The 24626-nt window shown below is 39.0% G+C and overlaps 1 protein-coding gene across 2 annotated transcripts in view; it reads left to right on the top strand.

Annotated features, from left to right (window-relative positions):
* smarca1 (SWI/SNF related, matrix associated, actin dependent regulator of chromatin, subfamily a, member 1) overlaps positions 1 to 24106 on the top strand; it is a 106621-nt gene extending 82515 nt beyond the window's left edge. For both annotated transcript variants that reach the window (XM_060832512.1, XM_060832511.1), the window contains exons 17-25: positions 687 to 803; positions 3938 to 4048; positions 9181 to 9294; positions 10380 to 10502; positions 11603 to 11735; positions 13025 to 13143; positions 13809 to 14021; positions 15132 to 15242; positions 21561 to 24106. In XM_060832512.1, coding sequence (XP_060688495.1) covers positions 687 to 803; positions 3938 to 4048; positions 9181 to 9294; positions 10380 to 10502; positions 11603 to 11735; positions 13025 to 13143; positions 13809 to 14021; positions 15132 to 15242; positions 21561 to 21632 — 1113 coding nt within the window. In that variant the 3' untranslated portion in view covers positions 21633 to 24106. The remainder of the gene's footprint in view (positions 1 to 686; positions 804 to 3937; positions 4049 to 9180; positions 9295 to 10379; positions 10503 to 11602; positions 11736 to 13024; positions 13144 to 13808; positions 14022 to 15131; positions 15243 to 21560) is intronic.
* The last annotated feature ends 520 nt before the right edge of the window (positions 24107 to 24626 follow it).

Genomic DNA, 24626 nt, shown 5'->3' with positions numbered 1-24626 from the left:
TATTTAATGAGTCCATGTTTTCCTGCTTGTTTTGTTCTTAACGGTCAGCTACTAAATAACTTGTTCCCTGTATTTCTTTGCTACGTGAATGTTGTGATTATAAGGAGAGAGCTATTCAATGTTTGGAAATTCAGTATTCTCTCTTTCTTCAAGTAGTGCAGGTTGAACCATGATGCTGACCTTTGACAATGTTGACATGTTACCTGACTCTAGATGGAGGGTACTTTGTCTGAGCCTAATACTGTCCACACATACTTCCAGCAGGCTTATTGGCTAGTGATTCAGGCAGGAATATTCGTTGTGGTTTTTCTTCTTGTGAATTCAGGTGTTCTGAAGTTGACAGAAGTCTCCTGCTGTTAGCCCAGTTAACAATGGCCAAGGATCAATCTTGAGCCTTTCTTGGTCTGTGTGAATAAGTTGTCCACTGTTCAACAGGTCAGGCCATCAGGGGAGTCACGTTCAGACTTTAGGCATTGTGAATTTCCTGTGCCTCTCTCCCTGACTCAATTGTTAATGTAAAGCATTATGTATACTGACTAAAGCTCAGAAACACCTTTTTCTAATGTTTAATTTCTATTTTTTTATCTTATTAATGCTGTCATATTTCATTTGGAACCTGACTTTATTGATGGTCTTAGGCTGCAGCCTGAAAATGTAATTGAAGAAAATTATTTTCTCCATTATAGACAGCTGAACTGAAAGAACGTTTGCAAAACCTTGGTGAGAGTTCTCTTCGATCGTTTACAATGGAAACAGAAAGTTTATATAGTTTTGAAGGTGAAGATTACAGAGGGAAACAGAAGGTATGTGTTAGTAACTTTGAGTTTAATACTACTATTGAGCCTTTTTTGAATATGTAATTTTTTTAAAAAATGAGCTTTAATTCCTGCAGCGTATCAGTACTGCAAGCTAAAACTATCACCATTTCAGTGACCATTTCTGATATTTAGCATTCCAGGCAAAGCACATTTAAATCTAACTGCCGATCCTTAACACCTTACAGAGAAAACTTTGTTGCTGTGCCACATATAGATATATTTCTGCCAAGCAGTTCTGGGCTTCCTGTATATGGCAGGAAGTTTAGTGGCATGCTGCCCTGCATATTTAAACACACTGACCCAACAAGAGGGATTAGAATCACAGCAGGATCAGGTGATTTGACAGAAGATCCCACTCAAATTAGTGAAGGAAAATAGTTTGTGAAAGTAGGTGCAGTTACTCATGTAGAACCTGTAGCGAGAAAGTATAGAATAGGATGCAGGATGATGTGAAAAACATCAGGAAATGAAAAATGCTGTCATTAAAAGGCAGAGGATGTCGCAGACTGAATTTTCTGCAATCACCTCCCAAAACAGGTGGGGTGACAATGAATGGCTCAGGTAATGCTCGCAATATGCTGGAAGCATTTTCACAAAGTCCCGTCATCAACTGTTGATGCTTCCTAGGACCGTGTGAACAGGTACATGAAAAGCATATGCCACCCTCTGCACAATAGTGGATTTGGAATCACCTTATCCTCAAATGTAACTTCCCTCTAGTGGTGCAAAGAACGTGTGCCACTCTTCAGTTTGTTCCACATCTTCTCTTCTCTAGTTTCCTCAAAGCGTTGTTTTCAAAGTAGTGCTAATGCTTTTTTGATTTTTTTCACAAATATGTTCACATGTTGTGAATATTGACAATTTATCAGCTGGTGGAATTATCCCTTGTTGCAAAGTATGTCAGATCATTTTGTGTATTTGCTTAAGTACTGGCTTTAAAAATCACTGTCTGAGCTGAGCCAAAGTTCTCATATTCAGAACTATCTGTCCAAAATATTCTCTCATAGGTTGCAAATTTCTGTTGTAATTTGCCAATAGACCCTTCTTGAAGCCTGTTCATTCCAACTTTCAGATAATCTGCTTAAAGGTTGCAGCAGGAGATAAAGTATTATCGAAGGTCAGATTGCCAAAGAAATAGAAACTGGGAAATTTTATGATGCGTTATTTGTACTGAATTAGGAAATACAGACTATCTGGATCAGCCACTTTCACTATAAAAGGGGTGTACCTTTTATTTATTTGCTCTGCTGATCAATCCTTAATCCATTCATGGAATTCTACAATAGTTGATGAAAGTTGAGTAATTAAAATACTTGGCTTCAGAATGTTGGCTTTTGATCTGGAATATAAATGTAATAATAACCCATAAACAAATTAAGCAGAACATGTCTTGTTGGTGTCACACCGTAACCATATATTAAAGTATCATTGGCTCCAATAACCACTCATCTGTTTGGTTACTAAACAAAATTTAATTGATGTTAAATAAATCAGAATCATTTACATTCCATTGGTAGTAGATGGTAATGATCATGAATCAGAAACCAGTAGACAGCTAATGAACCCAGCTGTTAATTTTTATTTCAGGGTTATTATTCATTAGCAAGCAGTTAAACTGACCAATTGCTCATTCAGATATGCAAACAATTATATTTCTAACATACTACCTATATGCAAAACTATACACTTCAAAAGATCACTCAACTTCAAACATAACATAAAGACTATTTTTCCTGTCCTTTTAATCACACCATAATGCACTCCTGAGCTCCATCTATAATTTCTCTCCACATATCTTCTCTATTTCTGTTAAATTGATACAATTGGACAGGACAAACAAGGCAAGGGATGCTGAATGGTAAGACCTTAGGAAGCACTGAGGAGCAGGAGGACCTTGGTGTGCATGTCCACAATCACTTAAGGTAGGAGGACAAGGCGATAAAGTAGTTAAGAAGGCATAAGAGATACTTGCCTTTATTAGCAGAGACATTAAGTCTAAGAGCAGGAAGGTTATGTTGGAACTGCATAAAAGTTGGTTAACCCACAGCCAGAGTATTATGTGTAGTTTTGAAATCCACATTACAGGAGGGTTGTGATTATACTGGAGAGGGTGCAGAGGAGATTTACCAGAATGTTGCCTGGGGTGGAGAGTTAGGGATGGGATGAACTGGGGCTGCTTTCCTTAGAACAAAGGAGTCTGAAGGGAGAGGCATGATTGAAATGTATAAAATTATGAGGGGCATAGGTAGGGAAGACAGACAAAGCTGTTCCCCATAGCAGATTGATTAATGCCCAGGAGCATAGATTTAAGGTAAGGGGAGGAGGTTTAGAGGAGATGTGAAGAATCTTTTTTCACCCAGAAGGTGGTGGTAATCTGAAACTTACTGCCTGTAAGAGTGGTGGAAGTGGAAACCCACAAATTATTTAAGAAGTATTCGGATGTGCAACTCTGATGCCAAGGCGTACAAGGCTGTAGACCAAGCGCTGGAAAATGGGATTAAAATAATTTAGACTAGCATAGACTCAGTGGGCTGACTGGCATTTTTCTTGTACTGTACAGCTCTATGATTCTGTGATGTGTTAAGGTACAGCAATTAATTATGAAGACCAATGGAATGTCAGTCTTTATTGCAAGGGAATTGGAATGTATAAGTAGGGAAGTGTACATTGTACATTGTATCAGTCTGACTACATCTAGAATACAGTGTACAGTTTTGGCCCTTTTTAGGAAAGGATATACCAGTGAATCAGAGAATTTTCTCTCACTTGATTGTACAATGAATGCACCCAATAAACCATTGCCACATTCATATTATATGTGACCAGGTTTTCATTTACATCTTGAAAGGGTGACCACCCATACCCATAACAGTGGCTCACATTTTATGCGTGTACGGAGGAATCTCGACTATCCGAAGGAGATGGGCAGGGAGTATTTCGTTCGGTTAATCGAATGCCGGATAATCGAGGTTCCTCTGTGTAGGTCAGTCACCATATCTGGACACTTCAGAGGTTGCCTTATATGCTGTGGGGCTTGCATATCAAATTTAATGATCTTGTTGTCAACTTTAAATGCAGAGTGTTAATAAAAATGTTATTTTTTTTAAAAAAATGAACAGATAGGTTTAACAGAGTGGATTGAACCTCCCAAACGAGAGCGGAAAGCCAATTATGCGGTAGATGCATATTTCCGAGAAGCTTTACGTGTCAGTGAGCCAAGAGCACCAAAGGTAACGGGCTGAAGAAACCTATGTTTACAAAGTAAAAGCCAAAAGAACTGCAGGTGCTGTAGTTCAGAAACAAAAAGAGAAGTTGCTGGAAAAGCTCAGCAGGTCTGGCAGCTCTGTGAAGAGGAATCAGCGTTAACATTTCTGGTCCAGTGACTGTTCCTCAGAACTGATAGGTACCTAACGTTAGCCACCAACAGTCTCCATTAACAGTGTTTCACCCTCCTAGCCCTTTGGTTATCCACTCCTTTATCTGTCCAACTTTCTCTGGGCTCCATCCTCACCTATCGTTTATTCCTTACCTCGTCCCCTGCATATAAACTGACATTTTCCTGGCTACCATCAATTCTAGGAAGGGTCACTAGACCCGAAACGTTATCTCTGATTTCTCTGCACAAATGCTGCCAGACCTGTTGAGCTTTTCTAGCAACTTCTGTTTCGTTTATGTTTTCAAAGGATAGTTTGAATTTAAAATGATGGTGTTTAAGGTTATGTTTAATAGTTTGTGATGGTTAGAACTATCAAATTATACAAAAGCACAGGAACAACATAAAGATTTCATCATGTGACAGTATACTTCCTGGATACCTTATCCTCTTTGATTTCTTTGGAGAATGCACATCTGTAGCAGGTTGCTGACGATGGTGCACAGAGAAGAGTTTGCCCTATCTGTATGAAAATTGTAAACCAGTTTTATGAAGAATGAGGTTTGTGATTTTGTTGCATCATGCTCACAGGGTAAATTTCCTCTTTTGTCCTACATGATTATTTGAATTACCTCTCAGAATATCAAAAGAAACTTTTTTTCCTGTCAGAAAATGTGCAAGTTGACTATTGATGTGTTTGGTGTTGGGGTAAATAATATTCACAGGACGGTTGTTCAGTTACTATATTCTTGCCCTTTGTACTTTCTCATCAATGCTCCCTCTTTCAAAGCCTGCTTACATTTTTGCCTTTGATTGTGGCATTGGTCCCCTGGCTCTCTCAAACTCTTTTATCTCCTTCTAAAGCATTCCCCAAGGTTCTTCTATATCATGAGCATTGAATAAATACAAGCTTTTATTTGATGAAATGATTAAAAATACTGCAGTGATGTCTACACTGAGGGAACATTAAAAGACATCTTTGGTTTTGAAAGTAAATCATGGTGCAAGAATTCAGACATGGTATTCCCCTGTCTCATCACATGAAGTTGTCTTGTTTAATTTTTATTTTAACATCCTCTCAGTTCAGCATTCATCATAACATTTGTCTTGGGTTTCCATTTGAACAGCATAAATATGAAGATACATAGAAACAGTGAGCAAGAGGCCGTTCAGCCCCTCCAGCATGTTTCACCGTTTAATAAAGATGTGGCTGATCTGATTGTAATTTCAAATCCACATTCACACCTAACATTGATGACCTTTTACTCCCTTGCTTAATAAGAATTTATACATGTCTGCCTTAAAATTATTCATACACTTTATTTTCACCATCTTTTCTGAAAGAGACTTCCAAAGACTCTCAACCTTTAAAAAAAATCACTTAATCTCTGTTTTAAGTAGATGGCTTCTTATTTGTAAACCAGTGATCGCAATTACTAGATTCTCCTTTAAAGGGGAAATTCCTGTTGACATATAATCTGCTAAGATGCCTCAGCATCTTTCAATTTTGAGTCAAATTGCCTCTTACTGTTCTAAATACCAGGAAAAAAGAATTACTTTCCAACCCTTCCCCATAAGATAACCAGAATTTGTCTTGTAAACCTTTTCTGAAAGTTCTTTGGTCTACTGATAGCAATAGACAGACAAATTGAATGGATGAATGAATTAGATTTATTGTCACATGTGCTTTCATGAGTACAGTGAAAAGTTTACAAGTTGCCACTTATGGTGCCATTTTAGTACAAAGGTACAGATTCTTAAGTACAAATTCTGAGGAAAAGGTAGAAAAAAAAGTAAAAATTCCAGCATTACAGACCTTCAAAAGTACAAAATCTCAGTGATAAATTTGAAAAATAAAGAAATAAAATAACTAGAATAACAGTATTTTAAAAAAAATTAAGACCCAAGTCCACTTGTGTGAGACATGTAACAAGTGACTATTCAGTTACTGACTATTTTACCCCATTTAACAAAAGTTAGAATTCATCCCCAAAATCCCCTTTGATCATCAGAGACAATTCCAACTCAGTCAGAGTTATTGCGTGGAATCTTCCCGTTTTTAGTTAATGCATCTTGTCAAGTTTTCTGGTGTCCAGTCCGCCGCAGCTCAGAGCAATTTTTATCATGCAGTTACAATTATTGACACCAGGTTTTTGCGTGCCTTTTTAGGGAATTGTGGGGCAGGAGGGAGCTTGTAGGTGTTGTTGATTTCTGGTGTGCCCATCATTGGTGCCATACTTAAAGCCTAGCTGCAGTACAGATACTGCTGACCAGGAACTGCTCCTCACTCTGTGGTGATCAACTGTTATCACCAAGAGCATAGCCTGGAGTAAAGGAAGACTCACTCCCCATATGGGCGCAGAGACATGGAGATCTTAATGGAGAGCAAGGCTGACTTTTTTCCTGTGAATTACCACAGGAGATGAGATCACCAGAGCACTTTATTGAACTAACAGGGTCACCCAGGAGTGCAGGAAGAAGGCTGATGATCATCTGTACTCTCCAAGGGTAAATGCCACCGTCTCCTCTCTGTTATCTCACCCCTCACTCAGAGACCACTGTCTAACTGTGCACATGTCTCTAAGGCTCATAGACTGCAAGGCGTGGTGTGGCAATCGTCAAGTACGTTCAATCGTTCTCACGCACCTCATCCTCCCAAACTGCAAACATTCCTAACCTTTGCGTTTCCTACTCACTCTTCTGCTAAAGCTTAACCTCTTCCATCTGAGTTGAACTCCTTCCATTGTCTCAATGCAGGAAACATTGACCCTTCTATTCTGTACCAGTATCTCCACAGACACTGTCGACTTGAACTTCCAGACTGGTTCAACTTGAACTGCAGGATTGACCATGGCCAGATTCCCAGATTGTAATAGAACCAAGCACCTGACTGACCATGGCCAACCCCATAGAATGGGATCAGATGAGTGCTTGAACTGACTGTTGCGGTACATCCTGTGTATCCTATTCACTTCACTTTGTTTTGCTTCCCTTTGATTTTTACACTTGGCCATTTGCTTGAAGCACTTGCAGTGTGTTTGTGTGTAAACTGTGGCATATACTGGGGATGTGACATTGACCGCATGGTACCAAATAGCACATGTCCACTCATTTGCCTGTTCAGTATTGGCCAGCATCACAAGCTGTCTGCCTCTCCTTCTGCATTTAAAAGCAATGTAAACTAGGTAAAGGTTGGCAGTCTGTAAGTCAATGAGGACATGCCAAGAAAGCAGTGTGTGGTAGACAGAGGCAGGTGGCCTCAAGTTAAGTGCAAGGTGATTTTGTGCTAAGAAAGCAAGCCAACAGTCATAAAGTGACTGCTGAGTAGATGCATTTGTGTCCCAGCATGCAAACTGAACGTTTAGATTTAGATTAGATTAGATTACTTACAGTGTGGAAACGGGCCCTTCAGCCCAACAAGTCCACACCGACCCGCCGAGGCGCAGACCACCCATACCCCTACATTTATCCCTTATCTAACACTACGGGCAATTTAGCATGGCCAATTCACCTGACCTGCACATCTTCGGACTGTGGGAGGAAACCGGAGCACCAGGAGGAAACCCATGCAGACACGGGGAGAACGTGCAAACTCCACACAGTCAGTCGTCTGAGGCGGGAAATGAACCCGGGTCTCTGGCACTGTGAGGCAGCAGTGCTAACCACTGTGCCACCGTGCCACCCATTACACCGTGCAAACACACAATTCATGGGAGCCCATGAACTCCACAGCAAAATGTTGAAGAGCTGAACTGGTGCATGAGCCAGTCTGATGGCAGGCATGACGATGTGGTAAGGCTGGTGGTTGGCCACTGCCAACTGTGAATGAGAGGTTACCATGGAGCATGCAAGGATGTGTTGTGAAGAAGAAGTTAAATGAGGCCAGGATAGATAAGCTGCACCTGCCAGGTACCTGCTGTGAACTATATATGGGCAGTTGTGCCATCTAGCTTCTTGGGAAATAAAGAGTAGATTTGGAAAGGGCATATAAAATAAAGCAAGTCAGGGTTTTAATGAGACACACGTGGAACTGTGATGGTTGCCGCTCGATGACAAGGTCTATGCTCATGCCAGACCGATAGAGGGGAAAATTCCACCCAGTTTTTTTTCTCCTTTTATAAGAGGTCTCTCCCTATCTTTGAAACCTTCAACTTGCTTTGCTTTGAGAACTTTCTCGGTGGACTTAGACTTCACAGATAATCCAACTTCAAGTTTGCAGACTCGCTTATTGTGATTCTCCTTAGCCATTTGATCTTGCTGACTGTCTTGGGTACTGCAGACACTTCCTTAAAATATGCTTATTCTGTTGTAAATTTCATTCCCCCTGAGTCCTTTCACCTCATTTGTAAAATTCATCTCTCTAGACTGTAAAAAGTTGTCTTTTTGTCTGAATAATATTATATAGATCATAAATACAAATCTTAGTTAACTCAGCCAAACTAGGGGCATTTAAATAGTCCTTGGATAAGCATATCGATGATGAGGGGATAGTGTAGGGTGATGGGCTTCGATTAGTTCACAGATCAGCACAACATTGAGGGCCAAATGGCCTGCTCTGCACTGTATTATTCTGTGTTCTAAATGTGACTTTTTCCCCCCCTCAGCCTGGTCCTTTACTGCACTTGTACTTGGCGGGTACAAACCAATCTTGGCAAAGGTCTGGGTTGACACATACTGACCGCACCACTAGGCTTGCAAAGTGCTTTCCTGGAAAATTGCTTACGATTCCATTAAAGATGAATTTGTTTTTCCTGATCCAATAAAAAGTACTTAATGATTGAAATTTGATGTTCTTATTTGGTTGCTTTGTTGTAATTTAAAAACGTGAGAATGATCATTTAAGATGTTTATTTTTCTTAGAAGTCTTTCATAAAGAGCAAAAGAAAATGATTAAAAATAACAAAGATTTATGCGCAGCTCTTGCAAATAGACAAAAGACAAAGAGGTACTGAATGTTTCCATTCTGATTACAGTTATTATATATTGTAGGCACCTCGACCTCCAAAACAGCCAAGTATTCAAGACTTCCAGTTTTTTCCACCACGCCTATTTGAATTACTGGAGAAAGAAATCCTGTCTTATCGAAAAAGTATAGGCTATAAGGTATTGCAGTGCAAATGTCTTAAGAATTGAGTAATTGGCTGAAATTCATTGTATTGAGGTGTAAGTGATTCTGTGATTTTCTATGAAATACTTCACAGTGCACTTTGCATTCCAGTACAACGAACATCAACAGCATCACGCAAAGCCAGTCTTTTCCCATTGAAACTCCTTTATATTTGTAGAGAAAATGAAGACATCCAGTCAGTTCTGGAGGTGCAGAGTGCATGGCTTCCCAGTACTTTTTGCGTGATGCTTCTATCCTTCACTATGCATTAAGATTTGACCACATATTTCATGTTAATATTAGTGTGCACTTGCATTGAGTCAACAAAAATGGAGTGTGTTCATTTGCTATGCGTGACTACTACCTTTGGATGCTCATGATTGAGATTGTATTAAATAATTGAACTTGGGCGAAGTTTTCATGGAATCACAGAATTATTATCACACGAAAATAGGTCATTCAGCTTATGCCTGTCTGGCTCTCCAAATGAGCATCTCACTGAGTTCTGCATTCTCCCAATAAGCTTTTCTGGCAGTCAGTTTGTGGTCAAATTACTTGAGACAGTGAGCAGTTGAGACACATGTTCAGTGACAAATCTCTTATCACCTCAAAGCTCCAATTCTGGTCCAATTGATGTTCTAGTTTCTGCATGTTGCCAGTATTGGTGATGGAAACCTAATCTGTGGTTGAAAGTTTTGTTCCATAAATGAGCTTAATCTTAATCTTTATTGATTACATTTAATCTTGACCCTTGTGTTCAAATGCAATATATTGTGTTTGGATGACAATCTGTAATCTTTTCAGTGTTTGAATCCTTAGTGAAAAGTGACATTGAAGGTACAACTATTTTCCAAATAAACAACTTTTTAAGAATCAAAAGAATACATGAAATGCGGATGCAGTTTAATACAATGTTGAGATTTGAAGGTAACCTATCTTTTGAGGCACTTGGTAACTCTTTTCATAAGTAGACAAGCCAATTGGATTTTTTCTTTGCATTGTGTTGGATGCTGCTATAAGAATATAACAATATGGAGTAATGCATTTAAGTAACTTACTGCCCATTTGGGAATGATTCCAGGTCCCCCGGAATCCTGACTTACACAATGCAGCTCAAGTACAAAAGGAAGAGCAGCGGAAAATTGATGATGCACTGCCTCTCAACCAGAAGGAAATTGAGGAGAAAGAGAAGCTTCTTACACAGGTGTACTTCCAAGCCTATTGCAGTTTAGACAAAAGATAATGCTGATCTACATCTTCTTCACTATTGGAATTGGAATATCTTTAAGAATGCATTATATATAAATATAAAATACTATAATTGCTTGCATAGCATCTGCACATATTTTTCAGTTCTTTTGTATAATAACTTCTGTCATTTGTCCAACAAAGTTGAAGATGCAATTTTTTTTATTTGTATCTTGCATATCGTTCACAAAACAGCAGTAAAACAAACTCCTAAGCCAACTGTCACAGAACTAGGACCCACGAAAAAAAAAACTCCTCAGCTACCTTTAAAAATAATATTGAGGAAGTGAACTAATTAAATGCTGTGTGTAAAGCTGTTTTATTATCAACATCTTGTTTGCACAACCGTTAATGCTGCACTGTTAATAAATGGAACTCATAATGTAGGAAATGCAAAAGTATAACATGCTAGATATGAATTAATTTGCCAGTAAAATTGCTGACGCGTGTTGAAATTGCATGCAGTACGTTTTGACCCGAAGATCTAGTCTCTGTTGGTTTTGGAATTTAGTCATTAGTTGAATGTCTGAACCCACCAGAATCGCAGGAGCTTTTGGCTGTTGCACCTAGATGCTTTGTGAGCTTTGTCTTGGGAGTGTGAAATCATTTCTTTTTGATAAAACCTATCTACTCTAACTATCTGAGTCCTATATATAGCTTAGAAATTGATTATGAGTGTTCCTTCAGTGCCCTATCATATTGAGCTGTTAATTAATTTTTAATAATTAAAAAGAGGTCTGCGTTCAAATTGTAACCTTCCATCACGTGCCATCATATTAATCCTACTAATTAATAAATACGATTAGTCTTCACTTATTGTGTAAGTTTGTTTTGCATATTTTTGGAATTAATTTATTTGTATTGTGAGATAATTATGATCAAAACACATTGACATTTAACTAAAATTAATGGAAGTCACAACTCTCCATATTTAATATCCTTACTCCAAAATTACCTATTACATTTAATGATCACTTGTGCTTACATGTAGTAATTAACTTGCAGTGCAAATTTAAGTTGTGTTACTCAAACTGCCACTGGCAAATTGTTTGCTAGGGTTTCACAACTTGGAACAAACGGGACTTCAATCAGTTTATCAAAGCCAATGAGAAGTATGGTCGAGATGATATTGATAACATTGCCAGAGAAGTTGAGGGCAAGACTCCTGAAGAGGTCATTGAGTATTCTGGTAAATTTGTTCCCAGTTCTTGACAGAATTAGTATTCTTTTTTAGTTTTGGTCATCAAACATGAGTTGTAAATCTAGGTTTGACCAAAAAGGATCTTATTGTTGAAGATATTTGTCGGTTTGCATTCTTTTCCTTCGGGATTTAAATTTTCCTGTTTAAATTGACCATAGTGTTTTATTTAAAAAATCTTTTAACCGTGAGATTTGAATCATCCAGCATTCTGTCAGCCTACCCGTGGGTCATAGAAAGTGGAAGATAAATAAGAATCTTTTGTGATCAAATTGGGAAGTGCGCTGATATTCGAAGCCCCCATTCCTGGGATTATCATGCAAGCTAAAGTTTTCATTGAGTTACTCAAAGTCTCCAGTACTCCACTTTCACAAAGAAATTAATTTTAACCACAGCTTTATAAAACTGAATTATCACTATAGAACTCCACTAAGCTAAAACTCTAGCCCCCTTCTTAAACCACTTCACATGCATATAAAGACATACAGAGACATGGATGTTATGGGTGGAGAAAAAGTATCGGGGAAACACATTTCGATGGCCACATGATTCAGAGAGGCATCTCTTTTGTTTTCCAGGTCTTTTTCACCTTCAAGCTTCTCATTCTCTCCAAGTTGTTTTCAGTTCTATAGTGCAGACACAGAGCAGTTGATACTGTAATTGTTTAGTCACGGCATAGAGGCAACTGCTTATAGCAGGTGGGAGACAATAGCTAGCTATTTTTCTAGTTTTGTTACCTCACTGTAGAGAAAGAAAGAGAAACATTCTCTGTTTATTCACACATTCTCAGGCTACCTGCCCAGAAACCAGACGGTGTTTTTCCTTGCCTCCACAACTGGACCTTATTGCATAAACCAATCGTCTCTCTCTCTCTCTGGGCGGTTTGCTTTGATCACATGGCCATGTCATGGCAGCTTATACTTCTTCCTCCACTGCTTGAACAAGCAACAATATAAATACAGTTCACAATGAGTTCCGATTGCTTGATTTAAAACATGCAGCAACTCCTTCCACAGTCCTTGGTTTAAAGCAGTCCTTTTCCCAGTTTAGCCCCTAGTGCACAAGAAAAAAAATAAAGGAAATATGGTCTTTACACTCACCAAATTTAAGGCTGACACTTTGAACATTTGACAAGCTGACAGCTCCCTTTTCAGTTGAAATTCTGGGAGATGAGCAGGAAAATTGAAATGGGAACTAGGGTAGTTGATGTTTGTTGTGTGGTCAAATATTCTTTGAGTGTTGCAGGCTGTTTCATTCTTTACATGTACTTGAATCTTTAGCTGTTTTCTGGGAACGCTGCAATGAATTGCAGGACATCGAGAAGATCATGGCCCAGATTGAGCGTGGGGAGTCAAGGATTCAAAGACGGATTAGCATAAAGAAAGCTTTAGATGCAAAGGTGACTTTTTTTTTGTTTTACTTAATACCACTAAGTGTCATGCAGTGTTAACTCTAATTCTTTTTTGTTTATGATGTATTCATTTGAGTGCTCAGGCAGTGAAACTTTAGGCATACTCATGTATACATGATAAATGTATGCAAGAGGATTGACGTGCTCAATTTGAACAGGACTTCTGAACTGCATAGTTTTGATATACCACCAGTGGCATGTGTGAAATTGACAGTATGGAATATAGAACTATTTCATGATTCACGTGTTGGTACATATCTGTCTGTTAAAAGATTGTGGGATTAATATCCCTAACTTTCTAATCTGGGTTGACAGTCCCTGCAATATTGATGACATGCTGTGCAGTCAAAAGCAAAGTTAATCCTGTTGTGGAATACACTGAAGAACTATTTTGAAGATCATAGCACTGTCTGTATCCTTACATTTAAAATTACCAATGGATTAGAATATAAACTATTGTTAAATCAGAGAGTTCAATATTCATTTTTTTCTGTAAGTCAAGTGTTGCTTTAAAGATGATGTTGGGTGATTCACTGCATATGCATTACCTTGTAATCTGATTCCTCGTATTACTGAAAAAGAGTGAACTTTCTGATGTGGTACATGTTTCTTGGTATGTTGTTTTAACTTGTCCGTCTGTTCCTTCATTTCAGATGGCAAGATATAAAGCTCCTTTCCATCAACTGCGTATTCAGTATGGAACTAACAAAGGAAAGAATTATACAGAAGAGGAAGATCGCTTCCTCATCTGTATGCTGCACAAGATGGGCTTTGATAAAGAAAATGTGTATGAGGAACTGCGACAATGTGTGCGCAATGCCCCACAATTTAGGTTTGACTGGTTTATCAAGTCCAGGACAGCAATGGTAAGAAAATGTTCAGTTAATTTGAAAATGTTCACTAGGTTTTCAAATTGTTGAGTCTTGAATTTAAATGCTACAAAGATTCGAACTCCCACATTTTCAGGCACTAAGATTCCTCACAAAGATCACACTATGTTAATTAAGTGCCATTGTGGTACTTGTTTTGGGAGAGTTATAAATTGTACATTTAGAAAAATCAAATGTGATAGTATCATTCATATGTAAGATTTACGTGGTGCTGAGCAAATTCAAAAACCTATTAGTCTTTTAATGTCTATTAATTTGGATGAGTTTTATTCACAACTCACAAACAATTACTGGCATTTATGAAATTCTATTCATAGGAAAATCCTTTTCCTATAAGAACAGGTTTACACAGGAAGACTGAAGGTGCCTTTGAGAACAGTGGCTTTGGTTTGCTTTTTAGACATGACTGTCATCTTTAAAGAAAACTATTTGCATGTAATTTATTTAATAAATAGGTTTGAAACTCAGCAGATTACAAATTTGTGCTAAATGTATTCTTCAAGTGGTCAAAATAAACAGGGGTATAACACATTTTCATTTTACGTAGGGATAACTTTCGTTTGGCCATTTTGGTCTTTAAGTTAGGCAAATAAATTTGCTCAATTAAATTAGAATTACAATCTTTAAATCTAATAGCTGTGAGAGTAAAACTGGACAGTTATCTGCTTCTGTGATTTTACTGTAAAATGGCTGCTGTATTCATTAGTCCCAATCTGACAAAATAATTAGAAACATAGGATGTAATTTTCCCCTTCGTGGAGGTGACAAGAAGTAGAAGTAATTGAGTGAGTCTTCCCTGGTAGGAAACTCACCCCTTTCTTGCCATCTCTGCATTGAAGTGCTGAGTGAGAAAGTCCATGGGTGACATTCTTGATTCACCCACAATTGCATGGCTCTGAACTGGTCTGTCAATGATGACCCCTAATTTTTAGACTTTGGCCCTTGGTTCTTGATTCCCAGTCAGAAAACAAATCCCACACAATATCTACCTTGTCTAAACCTTCAGCAATGTCATATATCTCAATGAGATTGCCCTTTGTTATTGATGACGATAACATTTCTTTCTTCATACTCTTCTTACATCAGGAACTCCAGAGACGCTGCAATACATTGATATCTCTAATTGAGAAAGAAAACTCAGAACTTGAAGAAAAGGAACGTGCTGAGAAGAAACGACGAGGACCTAAAACTGGAACGGTATTTCAAATTTTGTTCAGAGTAAATAGAGAAAGCGAGGTGGCAGATAGTCTTGATATGCAGCTCTGAAAGCAGTTCCCTTTCATGCAGGGAACCACAAGAAGAGGGAGCACTTCATTTGCTTAAAAAAATCTCACCTACCTCCAGTAGTGGCTAAATCTGTGACTGAGTTTTGAACCTTCTAATACTATTGATGAAATGTCCATCTCTGCTCGCCACGAAATCACTCTGGGTAATCTCAGAAGGTTTCTAGTCTCGACAATATAATTCCTGACATGAATGTCATCTTCTCAATCTCAGAGAGGTCACAAGATGACTGGTGGTGGTAATGAAATATTACGCTCCTGCAGTAAAGGGTGCTTTTTTTTCTGAAATTGGAGTTATAACACATTAGAGCATTAGGATAATGGAATTTTACAGCACACAGAGGTGCCAGTCAGCCATCATACCTTGGCCAGCTCTCTGAAAGAACCCTTTATTTATTCCCACTCCCTCTGCTTGCTAACCGTCAATTTTTCTTTTTCAATTTGCAGCTTACGGATAAGCTATGATTGATTCTGCTTCCACTGTTTCTGGAGATGCATCCAGATCCTAACTGCGGTTTAGAAAGAAAAGGCTCTTTAATAATTATCTTAAATTTATGCTCTCATGTTAGCAATGTAATAGCTGCCAGACTTTTTTAAATTAGTTAATCTTATCAAACCACCTTGTAATGTTAAGCACAATTATGCAATCTCCTCTCAACTTTCTCAGAGTCCCTGGACAGGAATTTGTTGTCAGATTATCATAAAACTGCACTGTACAGCAAATAATTGCTCATTGTGATTTTCCCTGCAGAGAGCAGGCCTAACTATCCAAATAAAAATAATGGATGATCTCTTGAAGCTGGACAGCCAATCAGAGGGCTTGCAGCTTGAAAATAGGAGCAGGCTGGAATGCAAGCGAAGTAAGGGAGATAGATCTTCAATGTGACCTTTCAGCCAGGAAACCGCTGAGAGCCAAGGGAATTACCTCATTGGCTGCATGCTGCTGCAGTTCGGCAAGTTGGGAGGGACTTCAGGCCTCCCTTCTTGGAGTACTAGTCGTCCTCCTCTTCCTCCCCCACCCTCCCCACACCGAACCCAGCTTCCTGTAGAGAGTCCACCTCCAAGCATCTAAGCTGGCTCTTACCGCCAGCAGGAAAACATAAGCTGACTGGACCTACTTTGACTTCCTCCAGTTGGTTTTAACGGCCTTTAATGAGTAAAATTGCCTACACACCACGAGTGAGAAGGGCTTTTCTGCCACCCATCTTGTTGTGTCTTGGAGCTAAGGAACTGGCATGCAGGCCAGCAGGGTTATTAAGGAGAAATGATTTTGGTAGATTGAGAAGAATTGGAGGGTCCAGGATGAAAGAAGCAGTTTGGAGCCAGACCTTTCAGGAGTGAAATCAGGAAACAATTTGTCACACAGAATGCAGTGTACAATTCTGGTGGTCCTCCTGCACGTTGTTAGACTTGAGAAGTTGCAGAAAAGATGTGCAAGAGTGCTGCTGGGACTGGAGGGTTTGTGTTATGGGAAGAGGCTGGGGCGTTTTTTTCCTGGAGCATCAGTGGCTGAGGAGGTGACCTTACAGAGGTTTATAAAATCATGAGGGGCATGGATAGGGTGAACAGCCAAAGACTTTTTCCGAGGGTGGGGGAGTCCAAACCTTAAAGGTATATGTTTAAGGTGACACCAGCAAGATTTAAAAAGGATGTGAGGGGTAACATTTTCAGGCAGTGGGTATTGTGTGTATGCAATGAGATGCCAGAGGAAGTGATCAGGGTGGTACAATTACAATATTTAAAAAGCATCTGGATGGGTTCTTGAGTAGGAAAGGTTTAGAGAGATATGGGCCAAATGCTGGTAAATGGAATTAGGTCAGATTTGAATGTCTGGTTGGACTGAGGGTCTGTTTTCGTGCTGTTTGATTGTATAACTTTATGACAAAGGGCTGTAAAAGTTTGAAATTTTCCCACACAAACAGCAATGCCAGATCATTTATTAATTTTTAAATCTGCGATTGATAGCTAGATAGAAGGTACCATATGATATGGGCAAGGGTATGGATCTAGGTCCTAGTATAGCCATTGCCTCATGGAATAGTGGAACAAACTCAATGGGCTAAATGGCATGTGCCTAGTGCTAGGTTTCTAAGACTGCCAACTCTATTGTGAATGTGTTTCTATCTTGTTAATGGTAGGCAAAGACATTGAAAATTGATCATGTTGAGTTCCTCCTAAACGGAGACTCTTTCATTCTCTAGTATTAACATTCTTTGCTTTATGATAGCAAAATTTTAAAATAAATTGTTTAAAAAGCAGTGTCATGTACCAATATTGATCGTAATGAGGCTATTTTGGTTTGTTGGCTTTAATAGAACCAGATTTTTCACTTTATTTTCACACTGACTTCAATGATGAAAAGCAAGGATTTCATTCTAAGTGTAAATGGAAAGCATAAATGAGTTTGTATTTAAAAGGTCAGAAGATGTTTGAAATTGCTTCGATAATTTTGGATAATATTAAACTTCTTTGCCCAACTTTATAACTGAGCTCTCTGGAGTTAAAATGCATCTGAATCTAGAATGAAAAATACTGTTTGAACCCTTGTAGAATGTTGACAGATGTCAGTGAAGTATTTATTCTCATTCTCTGCCTCAGGAATTTGGAAAATAATTGAAAGGACACCTCCATGAAACATATTACAGAGTCGTGCTGAATAAATTACCCTTTCTCCCACACTTTCAAATATAGATTCCATCAGAGAAACAGAGAATCTCTGCTTCTGGCAGTGAACATTTATTGCTAGTTTTTTTTTAAGTTAGCCACTTTAGGTTATACACTAACATAGAAAAGCTGAAGTGAAGTTTTTGTTTTAGCAGAGTAAACTTGTTATGAAGAGTTCTTGATGTGCAGTAGTAGTACTTTTTAATGATTGCATACTTACTGATGTTAGTTCAGTTCCTCCTCGTCGACTGGCTTGGGAGCATTCGCTCCAAATAATGAAGAACAATGAAGGACTTTTAAAATATCCACTTTGTTTTAGCTTTAGGAAAGTAAAACAAGTGGCAATGACAGCTTTTGCCATTTTTCCTCCATTTTCTCCAGTCCTTACCAGAAGCTGCTAGCTTTTGCTGGAACACTTGTCTCTGTTTGGTGCCAGCCCCCCGATATTATGTGCACGTAATCTTCTTTTGGTTTTGTCAGTCCAGCCACTGGATATCAGTTAGACTATTTAACTGAAACATCAAAACAGCTGATTATGTCTGAAGAAGGGTCATACTGGATTTGAAATGTTAACTCTGTTTCTGTCTTCACAGATGCTGCCATACCTGCTGAGGTTCTCCAGCATTTACTGTGTTGGATTATGTCTGATATTGTCCAAGCTATTCATACTTCCCAGTTGGGGTTCTTGTTGAAAATCTTAAAATGAAACCCTGGACACTTTTTTTTTTCCTTATCCATTTGCTAGTTCATTGAGCTCAGATCAGTTGCTGCCTGAAATGTCCTAAACTGGCTAGAATGAATGCAACATATGAACAATACCTAGAAGTCTGGTTTCTCAATAAATTACTGCTACACTTGATTGTGCTGGCAGGAGGGCTGAGCCAATGCACAGAATATTAAAGGGCCATGAACAATGCAGGCTCACCTGAGATTTGTGGCAGAATAGCACGAGAAGTCAATCGAGGATGATCTTACTGCTGAGAGGAACTTGTTGACTTTTATGGATCTTTTGAGCATTTGAGACAAGGCTCTTGCTAGGCAGCAGTGAATTGCCTATTAAGGGGGACTATTGTTCGTTAATGACCTTATTAACTGCACATCTTGTCTTATCAATATGCAGCTTCCTATCTTATGAATTGAGCCAAGCAGACTATAGAGCAAGAGTTCTCAACATGGAATTCAGAGTGTGTACGTGGTAACTTCAGCTCGCTACTGGCTGTGAACAGCGTTCGTGTTACCCACTACATAATACAATCCATTGGCACGCATCCCCTGGGCATGGGCATTTACCAACCCCTCAGGATACTCATGGCCCCTCTCTGATCCACTTCTATGATGCTTAGGAAGGGCAGATCTGTATTGCAGAGCACATCAGCAAATAGCATTGACATGCTGCTGCAGGGATGGTTTGTGTCTACAGGCAGGCACCCAGCTCATGGATTGGAAAGGCTGTATCTCAGGGCCTCTTGGTGGCTATCTTATTACTCACGCACTTAGCATTCAGTTTCAATGCCGAGCCATGCCTTTTAGCACGTTGTTGCTTCAGCCAGAGCGTATCAGTACTGCCATAATGACATGCTCTTTTGTACAGTCACACAGGCACAAGCTGCTTGTCATGCTTGTCAGTAGGCATCTCTTTGGGGTTCAGGGGAACATCTTGCTGTACACTTTACTGAGACGTCAGTCTGAGACCTACGGCATGTTTTGACTGTCGGTACACAGACCCATTATATTCAACCAATGACTATGTCGGAAGGTGGCTGGGGGCTAGTTTCCAGTCCAGTCAACGAGAGTCGCTGTCTGTCAGAGCTCCCAATTGTGGACACAGTCTACACACAATCAAAGGCCTTGGCAATGGTCATTAATTTACTCAGACCACTTATGGTCAGGACACCTGTCTGATTACAGTCCAGGAAGTAAACAATGGTCAGTCCTGTAGGTCCAGCACTAGCAGTCATGCAAATCGAGTCTCATCAGTTAGGGACCTACAAAAACAGCAGTCAGGGGTCTAGTCGGTCATGTTTAGGGGCTACTCATTGAAGTCTGTCAGAGGTCAGGGGTGAATACAGACCTGATGGTCCATGCCTTGATTGTTCACAAAGAAGCAAGGGAGACTGTAGGGGCAAAGGGAGGATGATCCTTTATTAATGTGATGTTTTAGTCACTCAGCAGGCATGGCACTTCTGCCAAGTTGATGCCCATGCTGTGACCAAGGCCATGGTGGGGCTGACAGACAGTCGGGCTGCTGAAGATGCAGTTCCACTGCTTTCAGTGATCTGGGAGGGTACATTCATTCTAGCCTGGATGGAGTATGCTGCCTCATCCCAGAATAATGTGCTGTGCAGAGATTGTTTTTCAGTGCTAATGAACTGAGAGGATGTGATCAGCTTTCTGAGGAGGAGGGGGACATTGGAGAGGAGGAAGCTGTCTTGGTGAATGACACAGCTCAGCTGCATTGGACAGTGCTAGGAGCTGATTGACACTTGGTTCCAGTAAATGACAGCTGGATGTAGCAGACTATCATGGAATGGACAGCTACTGGGTGTATAGCAGACAGCTTCAGTTTTGTTTCTTTGTTTTTGCCAGTTGTAAACAAAAGTTCATGTTTGTAGTTGTTGGATTTCTCACCTGTATGTAATGACCTCATGCTGGACAGTAGACCTGTGGGTTGACAGTGGACATTGGAAGCAGTGCAGCGGTGACTGAGAGAGGGTGGTTAGCTGTGATGTAGGTAAGAATGCGTTGAATGTGTAGTCCAATGGGTTAAACAGTGGGCTTGTGTGTATGAGGGAGTATTAGCCATGTTGGCTGTCTGCCAAGAGCACCTTGTTTATGTGGCCACTGTGCCATATTGTTGTTGGGGTTGGGCAATACCAGATTGCCAGTGCTTCTTCAAGCACACAGCAGCATTCTGAAGATGGTGTGGGAAGTCAGGATGTCAGTCTTTTAGCAGATATCCAGTGAGTGAAGAATTGTTCAAGGAATGGCATGTGGCAAATATGGCTGTAGTCAGAGAGAGATGCCAGTTTGGCGAGATAGGTTACAAATGAGGCAAGTTTAGTAAGGATACAGTGGAAGATCTCACTAAGTCACATAGCCTTACTCAATGCAACTGACACTTAGCCAAAGCAACAAAAGATTCAGCAGATTGACTCGAGTACAGACATGGAAATATGTAATTTAGAGTGGAAATAGTCAGTTAAGCTCAGTCTGATGGGCAGTCAAGTTTGTCTGTTTACTCCCCTGGTTCCAATTGGAATTCTGTTTCCAATGACAGCCAGGTACACAAAGGATTTTAATATTCTACATGTGAAGTTGAACTAATAAAAAGTGAAATTAATTTGAAACTCTGTAGTACACAGTAAATCTGTTAGTGTCTGAGGAGAAAAGACAGGTTAACATTTTGAGTAGGGCTGCTTTGACAGAACAAAGGTTCTTTAACCTAAGTTTTGATGTACCTTTTCTCTGTTAGATGCCTGTATATTTGTTCCTTTTCAGTATTTTTTGTTTGTATTTCAGATTTTTTAATTTATTATCCCATTTGTAACAACTGTTTATATACTGTTAGGCACAGAAGAGAAGGGCAGAAACAACTCCAGAAACGTCTGGACGAAAGGATTGGAAGAAAATGAAGAATTAAGCTTCTTCCTCAAATGAAGACTACGTCTTGGTTAACCCTATAGTTTCATATTGCTGCCTTTGCTCAATTGTATATTCATTAGAAATATATTCAGTTGATGCAGTTTAAAACATTTTATGGATTAATGAATGCATTCACATTGAAGCTGGAAATTGAGATTTTCTTTAGTCCTGTGCTGTGGATGCCTAGTTATTTTCCTTTTAGCCTATTCCATTCCAGTATTTTATGTCTGTTCTTCAGTTGTATGTACAGTGATTGATTTGTATTTGAATGGTTCACTCCTTGCACGTGTTTTAATATGGTGGATGTTTTTAAAGTAAAACATAGGGAATCTCTTTTACGTGAGTGAGAATCAAAACAGATGTGGATTTGAAGTATTCGAGGAGGCATTCATCAGGACCTCTGAGCCAGTTAACCAAAAGAACCCTATTTTAAATAAAGCAACTTGTTTCTTGGATGTTTACCTTTTATTTTGTTTAACAGTATCAACTGTAAATTAATGAAATATTATTGATAAAATATAAATCTCAATGCTCAATAATGTTTCAATGAATGTGTTTAACTTCTAATGGAACACTGCTGTCTAGGAAGATCACAATTTTGTACTAGTGAATTTTGGTGCTTCAAAAATTCGTTTGAATTCTACGTTTTTGTAAAGTTTGCTCAGCCAGCAGCTCCATTCTGACCTGGCCAATTGTTGCTGTACAGAAACAAGGTACCAGTTTATTAACATTCTGTGCAGGGAAATAATGTAACTGTAAGACATCAGAGCTGTTATGTATACACAGCCTCTCCTGTTCAATGCTGTGGGGTATAAAACTGCAAAAGCATCAGTGAGTGTCATTGTCAGCACTGCCAATGAGACCTTGGGAAAACTGCCTCTCACTTGGCTCTCTGAAAATCTCTGTTGATGGTTAGACTGAAAAGTAGTATAATAAAGGCTGCATAGATAACAGAAGATAGTGATGACCAAGTCATTTCCTCCATCCCTGAGTTCCTGCACCACCATATTATTTTACCCTTGACTGTATGTATTTATCTTTGAAGACCGTGTTTAAACTGGCTCCCACTTACTAACTCAATTATGGACCTAGTTGATATGTCTGCAGGTTGTACTTATCCAATTTCTCAATTGACTCCAATGACACCGTCTAGCAAAAACAATTGAGATTAACATGCAATGAACCAGGGGCAAGGATTACAAAGTACATTTCATGTCTACTTACTCAGCTAGAGAGAAAGCATTAAAGGATCCTTTTTTTCACTATATCTTCCAGATCAACCAATTACTCCAGTTAGAAACTGGCTGGTTCAGTGTTCCAGTAAAATGGCTAGTATACACAGATCAATAAGCAGTTAGGCAATTTCATTGTCCACATAAACTCACCCTCTGATACTGTCCAAAGCAGTCATAGCACCTCAAAAAAAATCAGTTAAAGTTTATCACCTCTGAAAGCACTCCTGGAAGTTTGATAGCCTGATACTCGATTCCTATGACATTAGTTGACTGAGGTGGGTGTTCTGTGGAGATGAATATCTTGGCTTGTGGCTGTGCACTAGTCGAATCAGGGTTTCCCTAGCCTTTGAATCACTCCCTTGGTGGTTTCTTTTGTTTATCCTGAGCTTCTCTTGTTTGCGTATACGCAATAGAGATGTGTTGCAAAATAGTTTCTGACTGGAAATCTAATGCAAGCAAATGAACTAATTTAATCTGTTTTGCAAACGGACAATGTGATCTGATGCTGCATCAAAATATGTGCAAATTTCCAGCAATGCCCTTATCCAAAGTTGGCAACTTTAGACATGGGTGAATGTAGTCATGAGGTTTAGTTTAAGGTGTGTATTGTAACTGCAATCTGTTGCCATTCATTCTTATGTCTCCATTCATTCATCCTTGTCTTGAGTGTTTTCTTCACCCATAAATTTGGGCAGTAAAATCATACATTTCTGATTGTAATAAACCTATTTGAAATAAATTAATTATTGTCAGTATAACAGTTAGGCCTGATTTTGGAAACCCAGCCCATGGCAGGTCGAGCGGTGTTTTTCTCTTTCAGCTTCCAAAATATATTGATCTCCAGCTACAAGGCTTGGGAAATGTGACAGATTCCACCCTCCAGTTCATCAGCTCTGATGCCAACAGCGATACCAACATTCGTGCCAAAACTCCCCACACAGATAAGCGACAGAATCTGAACTTCTTCGTCAAACTGCTAATCCTTTCAGAAATTCCTTTGTCTCTTGTAATCGCGATCATCTAAATATTTGTGACAGCTAATGTCAATAGCAACAATTGTTGTAGCTTTAATATAATAGTTGTGTAGAACTGAAAATTTCTCAGACAGAGCTTGAAAGCATAAATTGTGCAACAATTGGACAGAATGCTACAATTTCCCTGATTTGGCACAACCACCTGACGAAGGAGCGTCACTCTGAAAGCTAGTGTGCTTCCAATTAAACCTGTTGGACTATAACCTGGTGTTGTGTGTGATTTTTAACTTTCTACAATTTCCTGGTATCCTTTGTGTAAACGCCAAATCAAAATGTAAATCTATTCAACTGAAAATGGCAATAGTATCCAGTACTGTAATGCAATACAGAGCATCTGATTAAGTTTGTGATCCTCTGAATTTTCAATTAAATGTCAATCAGCGAGAGTGATATGATTTTGAAATAACTTCAAGCTTTTATAAATGTAAGAAAATAAACATTTTAAGTTTATCATAAAAGTATCAATCTCAGAGCATTAATATAAATTTCAATTATAAATGAATCCCTATCTAACTTATAGTAATCTAACATCACAGCACTGTCAGGTATATTAGATGCCTACCGTTAACAGCAGCTGACTGAAAGCTAATTGTGAGATTTTGTGTATCATGCAATGAAATAGGTAAAAATTGCATATTAAATGGGATATATTAAAAATGCAGTTACTGGTACACACAAAGGAATTGAAAGATATCAGGAAATAATATGTAGTCTTTTAAATTG

Source organism: Hemiscyllium ocellatum, chromosome 11 (genome assembly GCF_020745735.1).
Source record: "Hemiscyllium ocellatum isolate sHemOce1 chromosome 11, sHemOce1.pat.X.cur, whole genome shotgun sequence".
Lineage (NCBI taxonomy): Eukaryota > Metazoa > Chordata > Chondrichthyes > Orectolobiformes > Hemiscylliidae > Hemiscyllium > Hemiscyllium ocellatum.
Note: the sequence above shows the minus strand (reverse complement) of the source record. Positions and strands in the feature narration are given on the sequence as shown.